Raw genomic sequence first — 8,441 nt, 5'->3', positions numbered from 1 at the left:
TCCCACAGAGGGGTACAGGGCCTGTCCAGACAACCAGACACACTCATTCACAGTTAAGGCAAATTTAGAGTTACCCATTTATCTAACAAGCATGTCCTCTGACTGTGGCACAAAGCTGGGGTACCCTGAGGAAGTCCAAGGGCATCCACACAGGGTGCCCCAGAAGGGGCAGATGGGTTCAAATCCAGGAGCTTCTTTCTGTGGGGCAGCACTGTGGTAAATGCTGCGCCACCGTGCTGCCACAATTCTTAACTTGTAACATAAAAATGTCAAGAATGTCAAGATTAATCACAAAAACAAAAAGAGTCTCGAAACTGTAGACACAGATGAAGAGAGCAATAATTCTTGCAAGTCAGAGCCTCTGCTGTGGCTTTCAGCGACACTTTGACCCTTTCAGACCAAACTCCGTGACTGTGACCACGTTTCTACCCCAAGTGAAATCTCATGTGTCGATTTAAACTTCCCTGCTGAGTAAATCCTTGATCACAAATGGCGCAACCAAACGGTTTCTCTCCTGTGTGAACCGTGATGTGAGACTCCAGGTGCGTTTTTCGGTTAAATTTCTTGCCACAAACATCGCAACCGTACGGTTTCTCCCCAGTGTGAACGATCATGTGCGTCCTAAGGTGGGATTTGCGGTTAAATCTTTTGCCACACACGTCGCAGCCGAATGGCTTTTCTGCCGTGTGGACGGTCATGTGCGTCGTCAGATGAGTCTTCCGTTTAAATCTTTTACCGCAGTCGTCGCACCCAAACGGTTTTTCTCCTGTGTGGGCTATCATGTGTATCTTTAGATTATTCTGATGCCTTGCTCTTTTGCCACAAATATCGCACACAAACGGTTTCTCCCCTGAATGGATTGTCACATGCGTCTTCAGATTCTGGTGATGCGTAAACCTTTTTCCACAAATGTCACAGCCAAATAACTTTTCTCCCGTGTGGACCCTCATGTGTGATTTAAGATTGTACAGGTACTTAACTCTTTTGCCACAGAACCCACAGCCAAACGGTTTCTCTCCCGTGTAAATTTTGATGTGCGAGTCTATGCTTTGCTTCCGTTTAAAACATTTCATGTTATCCAAACAGCCTGAAGAACCATTTTCTGAATTACGTCTGATGTGCCTCTTAAGAGACTGCTTGTAGACAAAATGTTTACCGCACGCAGAGCAGCTAAAGTTTTTTTTCGGAGTGTTATGTCCCGCCTCACTAGGAACGCCCGACTCGAGCTTTCCATTTTCACTGTCTTCAGTTTCAGGTCCAGAATCTGACAACGGGCCCTGCCAATCCTCATCACTGACCTCCGTCTCTGAAGAGTCAGAAGCCCCTTTAACAATATTTGTTTGTAAATGAGTACTGGGATCAGGTTTCCTGGCTAGTTCTAGTGATCTACCGTCCTCTCCGTAAGTTTCTATCTTAATCCATTTAGTCAAGCTGCTGCTTGGAGGCTCAGCCGCCGTGCAGTCTTTAGTTTGGCTTTTATGAAGCTGTGAAAAATGAGGTTTCTCTTCATCATCTTCACTCTTTACTAGAATATTGAATGGAAACCCGGTGATTTCAGTCTCCTCGAACCCATTAAGATGCTCTCCCTCCTGACTGGCCAGCAGTTCCTCCTGCTCCGTCTTTATGTAGAGGTGTTCCGAGTAATGCTGGTCCCATGGAGCCTCTTCTTTGATCACCACAAGTTGCTGAATATCTGCAGGCAACAATGAAACACGTTTACATCGATAACAGATTTGAAATACACCGACACTCATCCTCAGCAGTTTGAAATCCTTGTAGTGCGTTTTAACTCACACCACGTATTCACTGAGTTTTAGGCTACGTCCACACGCACAAGGGTATTTTTGAAAATGGAGATTTTCCGTTTTTTTGTTGTTGTTTTTTTAAAAATCCCATCCACACGTAAACGCAAAATTAAAGGAAAACACTACTAGGAACATGTAAAAGCAACAGGTGGCGATATATTCCTAACTGTGTAGAAATGTTGGCCAATCAGAAGTCTAGAAGCCTCGGTGGGAAAAAGTAAACAAAGCTGGGGCATAGAAGCAGAACTGAGTGGTATGTGTGGAGGGACAGTAACTGTGTGTATGTCAGCATTTAAACACTGCAGAGAGTAAAATTAACAGTAACAGTATTTTGTTTAAGTCCGCCATTGTAGAAATTCATTTCACCGAAACAATAACGTGGCGCACAGTGTGACGTCAAAAAATGCGCACACCTTTGACGCTGCATTTTCTCCGTTTTCCTCGTCCACACGTAAACGCAAAAACGAACTTTTCAAAAATATCCACCCTAGCAGGCGTTTTTAAAAATCTCCGTTTTCAGTTACCGAAAACACCGTTTACGTGAGGACGAAAGGTGCAAACGCACAGAAAAATCTGCGTTTTAAAAACACCCGTGTACGTAGCCTTAATCAGTCTCTCCGGGCAGCCAGATCCTGCAATTCCTCTACACACACTGTACGGGTCCAATAACCAGCCATTACTTCCAGCTCACGATAAGCCGACAGTTTATGTATTCAGACTGCATCCATCAACTGTTCCAAGTGAGCTAGTGGTGCCCAGAGTGTGAGCCAGACAAACTGGTCCAATTATACTGCACAGCAAAGTATGATGTTAGGAATAGAGTATATCAAGATTTACCAGTCACCAGTTATTCAACTAAAAATACACATCACATTCACATTTATACACATTTCTATGGGTGAGGATCATTTAATACTGTTTTAGTAATTATAAACATTACTGTAATGTAATGATCATTGTCTATCTTATATTAAAAACCATGAGTTAATATCTTGCTAGAACAATAGTAGCAGCTGGGGTTTTTTGCAAATTATACCTTTACTTGCATGTGTAAAGATGGCGTTTCATGGTCCCTGGCACTGTCGTTTTTAAACATGCACATTCAATTAGGGAACAAAAACATTCAACGATGACAAGGTCATTCAGAATATTTAGGTAGTCAGGTGACCTTAGTGTTTGAACACATTGTTTCTGAACTAACCCACTAAAGCAAGCTTAGACCTTAACACTGCCCAGCTGGTTGCATATAGTAGAAGGGCCGATGACAGGTGCATCAACTAATCAGCCTCTCTTCACCACCAGATGCAGCCATCACTCAGGATCAGGTAAATCTGGACTTAGACCACATGACCTTTTTCAATCAGTATGCTCTCTACCAAACTGAAGCCCTTTTTAATGGTTTTCTTAAAGCTCAGCAGCTGTTTAGTCCCCATCCCTTGAATACTCTTTCCATTGTGCATGTGGAAATGCTATTTAACTATTAAAACACAGCCGAGAGTTCCACTGTTGATTTTTTTTTTTCCTCAATCTGACTTCAAACGCTTCAGTCATCTCCTGTCACGATCATTCAAGATTTTTTGGAGAAGATTGTTCACCACTATATCCTTCCAGGTTTTAAAAGAAATGCATCAGAGAGATCCTGTGCCACTTTCAGTAATTTCAGTCATTTTCTCTGCTTAATTCAGGGCAATCTGAAGCTGAGTAACATCTGTTCCACAAACATAGATCTACATCTTCTGACATGGTGGTTTAAACAATGAGAAGCTCCAGTTTGCTCCACACGGCTAGTCTGCCAAGACTTATTTTTCTACAACAAAGTCTGAACTACAAGCTAACTTTGTACCAGGTTACATAAAAATTACTGCAAACCTAACCTCCACAGAAGGTTACGGTCAAGATATGGGACATACAAAACCACCACCAACTGGAAAACAGTGCTGTTTCTCAGATGAACAGATGATCTCAGATGGACCTGTCTAAAGATTGTAAAACCAACTTAAGCTTTGTTTTTCCCTGATGACCAAAGAAATATAGTTTCTTATTTTTCTTTAAACTTTAAATCTAATTAATTCTTCTATAAGACTCAATATGGTGATCTAACCCTAACATAGAACTTTTATTTCTTGAAATTTTAAAAACTTAATTTCAAAAAGGTTTGAATGTTATGTAAAATGCAAATAAGAAACATAATTCAACCATATTTCTTTTTTGTAACCCAGTGGGAGCAGGTTAGTAACATGATTGGTTATAAAAAGAACATCTTAGAGAAGCAGAGTTTTTCAGAAGTAAAGATGGGCAGAGGTTTACTAAGCTGCAAACTTTGGAACTTTTTTTTTAGAAGAATGTAAAATTTTGGAGAATTTGAACATCTCTGTGCACAACGGAGAGTCTGAAAATCTATATTGGGTGCTCGTAATCTTCATGCCCTCAGGCGGCACTGAATTAAAAGGAAATTTTGTCATGGAAGTCAGTGCATGAGCTCAGGAACACTTCAAGAAATCACTGTCTGAACACAGCTCACGGTGCCATCCGCACATGCAGGTCAAAGCTCCATCATGTAAAGAAGGAGGCACATGTGAACAGGACCCAGAAAGGCCAAAGTCTTCTCTTTAAACTGGACGGAAGCAAAGTGGAAAACTGTTCTGTGGTCAGATGGACCGAAACTTGAGATTCCTTTATGAAAGCACGGACTCTGCAGCCTAAAGAGGAGAGTCTTCAGCAAGTCCGGACTCGACTGAGATACTAATGAGTCTAATAACTTGCACGGTCAGCATTTTTGCCAGCTTTCCTCTCAGCTGTTGAATGTATACAATTTTTTTTCCAGAACTGGTGACCACGCAAAGCATGCACAGATTAATAACTGTGCTTTTCCCATCACACTTACACACTGTGATCTGTGTTGCATCTAACCTCTTCCTACTTTTTCCCTAATACTACAGTTTGCTCTTCATTGTGAAATACTCTGCTTTGCTGCAGACACACACGGACTTTGACTAAACCATTGCAACAGCCATTCCACTGCAGATTTTCTTTTGTCCTACCACATGACCCAGTTTCAGCCAAGCTTTAAGCCATCACACAAATGGGCTCATATTTGACTTATGGCCTCCTACGACTTATGGTTCGTATTTGACACATTGCTTCAGAATAAAAGGCGTTAAACAGACTGAATATAACTTTAAAGATCTTACAAACCCACAGCACACTAACGTGTACTCACTATGAACAGTGCTTTTTAATGCTACACACAGTGTGTGTGAGGTGTATTACGTGTTCAACCTCTTCTTCCATTTTCTAATGTTAGTTTGCTCTTTGTGAAATGCGCTGCTCTGCTGTAGACATGTCTGCGTTTGCGTTTTGTCATGCACGGCACACAAAGGCTCCATTATGTGAACATGTTCGTGGCTGGTTTGCCAAACCCTGTGTTGGTTTAACAACCCGATAAAAGCCTGTGCTCGTAGAAGCATGTATGGCAGCGCTAACTTTAAGTAATCATGTTCTGTATGACTTTATCAGGCTCCCACTGTTGTGGAGGAATTCTCGCCCACTCCTCTTTACTGTGTTGCTTCAGATCATTGAGGTTTGCAGGAATTCATTTATGCACAGCTCTCTTAAGGTCCCACTACATCATTTCAATCAAGCTGAAGCCTGGACTTCAACTAGGCCATTGCAACACCTTTCTGCCCCCTTTTCCAGCCAGTCTGTTGCAGATTTGCTGCTGTGCTTGGAATCACTGTCCTGTTATATAACCCAGTTCAGGCCAAACTTCAGCTGTTAGACAGGTGACCTCACGTTCGACTCCTGGATGCTACGTCGCAACTGCTGTGGAGGCAGTTTTTCCACATAGTGCTTCTACATGTAGGCTAAGTTTCTGAAACTGTGGACTACGTCACGTGTTGCTGTTCACGTCAGACATAGACTGAACACCTGCTAAGGAGCACACGGGTTTTTATTATGCCCTGATATGTTTAAGCTGTGAATACAGTCAGGCGTATTATAAAACAAGTTCTGCATAACCTGGATTTCTGTATGTTAGCCGGCTTGAGAAGACTTATAGTCATGTCAGTCAGAGATGCAAGAGGAACACGTGGTAGGTATATAGAAAGAATATCAAAATATTAACAGAAATAAGTAGATGTGGCAATCACCAGCAGACACTCCACAATGCTGTATTTTCACAATAAAACAACATTTGAATTTTTTATATTTTGCGATATGCCGAGTACTGCAACAACATATTTCAATTCATCGCCTTTTTTAACTGCAAATGATGTCGCCAAAGTTAAACTTCGTCAATATCAGTTTTATCTAATAAGACAAAGTTTATCTCGCTTCAATTATTAATTAGTCTGCAGCTAAATGGAGTCAGGTTGGCAATTATATGCAATTGCATGTAATAAATTGTCAAGAATCACACGTCTGTGGACTCAAGTCCAAGTCAGACTGCAACTGTTTGCAGAAAGGTTTCCTCCAATCAGACTACCCGTGACCTTGGAACCAAAAGTGGTCATGAGTGCAACAACTTCAAGCTCTGGGCAACCAGAATATGCAGAATGTGAAAAATACAAAACACAATCACTATTTTTGTAGATGTAAGGAGGTTGCTGTCTAATTTGTACTCATGTGACTGAACGATTAGCTTACCCTGAAGTACGAGGTAGATCTGTCAAGTTAAGGGTCCAGTGTTGGATGGTTTTTCAGTTGAGCCAATTTAATGCATGTTTAACAAGTATTTTAATTAATTTCATAAAATATTGATATTTGGGGTCCCTGTAACGATGCATCGACACCACACACCTGTGTATAGGCCACCCTAGCACTGCAAATAAGTCAACAGAGCAAAACATGGCAAAAAACGTATTTCTCATGCAACAGCTGCACATCACAGAAGTGATACTTTGAGCCTGTTGCTCATTTAAATGTATTCTATTCAGGTTTGACACTGTTATCACTTTCTCTTGTTGTGAGAACCAACTATAATTATTTGGCTTATTTAATGTTCTTGGTAATAAACACCCCACACTACAGACTCTTTATGCATGCACAGAAGCAATGCATGAAAAACTGGGCACATCCTTACTGCTTAGTAGGCTGCAGCCAGGAGTCAAATGTGAGGCCATCTGTCTGACAGCTAAAGCTTGGTGTAAACTGGGTCATGCAACAGGACAACGATGCCAAGCACAGCAGAAAATCTGCAACAGACAGGCTGAAAAAGGGAAGAATGGACATGTTGCAATGGCCGATCAAAGTCCAGACTTCAGACTGACTGAAATGCTGCGGCGGGACCTTAAGAGAGAGCTGTGCATACATGAATGCCGCAAACCTCAATGAGCTGAAGCAATGCCCTGAAGGAGAGTGGGCCAAAAATTCCTCCGAAGTCACACAACAGCGACTTCAAGTTATTTCTGCTAAAGGTGGTTTTGCAGCGGCTTAATCATGGAGTGCATTTAGTTGTCCACAAACTGTTTCTTCATTTGGGTTCAGATTTTTGTTCAATAAATAAACGACACTGTGTAATATCGGTTGCTATCCATCTCAGGCTGTTTTTAAATCATTTTAAAGACCCGTTAAGGACCTGATTGTGTCTTCATATCAAACATCTTAGATTAAAACCAAATTTATCCAGCCCTACGGCGAGCTAGCAGCTAGTTAGCGGTTTTCTCCAAATAAAATCTGAGATTATTCTCACCATCGGCTCGGTTAATATCAGCATCCTGCAGCTGATGGAGTCCGAGCGGTTTGATCTCTGGTTTTTCTTCAAACGGCAGGCTGTCAGCGGCGTACTGCTGCAGATAATCCACTTCGTCCATGCTGTCAGCGGCTATCCTCTTCTTTAAAACAAACTGTGGGCTCCTTTCAGACGAACCAGGCCTGCGCGGAATCGACTTCCGAACACAGACGCGATGTTTGCATGTCTGTCCGGACCTGATGCATGAATGTGTCAAAGACACGGACTCCAACAGGGCGTCCACTCTCCTTGACTTCTTTTTGGGGGGAAGATTTGTTGACGTGTCTCCTGCGTTTTCTGAGCAGGCATCCGCTCGGGCACCTTTATCCCAGGTCACCGCAGCGACCACGAGATTTAAAAAAAATCACAGCTGTGGGGAAACCTGCAGATTTATGAATCCTGTCACAGCGTGGGACTTCACTGAGAAAATTAAAATTCATTGTACCTGACAGGAGTACTTTGTAACCAACCTCGTGATATTTCCTTTAAAGTTTTGTATCCACAAATTAGATACAAAACTTTTCTAACTCTAAAAAGAATTTTATGGCTTCTAAAAAAAGAAATAAATAGAACCATAGGTCAAAAGTGTTTTTCGCAGGAAAGAAGTCTGTTTAAAAATGTCTTCTGGCATTTAACATTTATTTATGTTAACATTTATTTATGTTAACATTTATTTATGTTAACATTTATTTTTCTAGATATATAAATTAGCTTATCGTTAGCTTATCTTTTGCACTTTTAATTTCTGTATGTTAATTTCATTACAACAAAATTCTGTCTTAAATGAAAGGGTTAGGTTTCATATTGAATCTTAGATAAATCCAGTTGTGGCTTTGAGCCTCCCTTGGAAAGTTGATCATTTGGTTTCTTAAGAGTAATTAATTTGAAATAAACATCATGATATTTAT

At 41.2% G+C, this 8,441-nt stretch overlaps 1 protein-coding gene across 1 annotated transcript; it reads right to left on the bottom strand.

Annotated features, from left to right (window-relative positions):
• Positions 1-336: 336 nt before the first annotated feature.
• LOC146568992 (uncharacterized) lies at positions 337-7,820 on the bottom strand. Its single transcript, XM_085285474.1, has 2 exons — positions 7,495-7,820; positions 337-1,693 (listed from the first exon to the last, which is right to left on the bottom strand). Exons 1-2 carry the CDS (start codon positions 7,613-7,615, stop codon positions 426-428), a joined length of 1,389 nt encoding a protein of 462 aa, XP_085141600.1. The 5' UTR covers positions 7,616-7,820; the 3' UTR covers positions 337-425.
• Positions 7,821-8,441: the final 621 nt, after the last annotated feature.

Source organism: Mchenga conophoros, linkage group LG8 (assembly GCF_057382185.1).
Source record: "Mchenga conophoros isolate Kocher_MC1m ecotype Shallow Benthic linkage group LG8, M_conophoros_male_GT1.1, whole genome shotgun sequence".
In the NCBI taxonomy this organism is placed as follows: domain Eukaryota; kingdom Metazoa; phylum Chordata; class Actinopteri; order Cichliformes; family Cichlidae; genus Mchenga; species Mchenga conophoros.
The sequence above is the reverse complement of the archived record's forward strand: the minus strand, read 5'-3'. Positions and strand labels throughout refer to the sequence as shown.

Bases quoted from the DNA above. Each gene is read 5' to 3' on its own strand.
- LOC146568992 (XM_085285474.1), bottom strand. From the start codon at position 7,615: ATGGACGAAGTGGATTATCTGCAGCAGTACGCCGCTGACAGCCTGCCG. The intron at 1,694-7,494 runs GTGAGAATAATC...TGTTGCCTGCAG, and splicing joins TGATATTAACCGAGCCGATG to ATATTCAGCAACTTGTGGTG.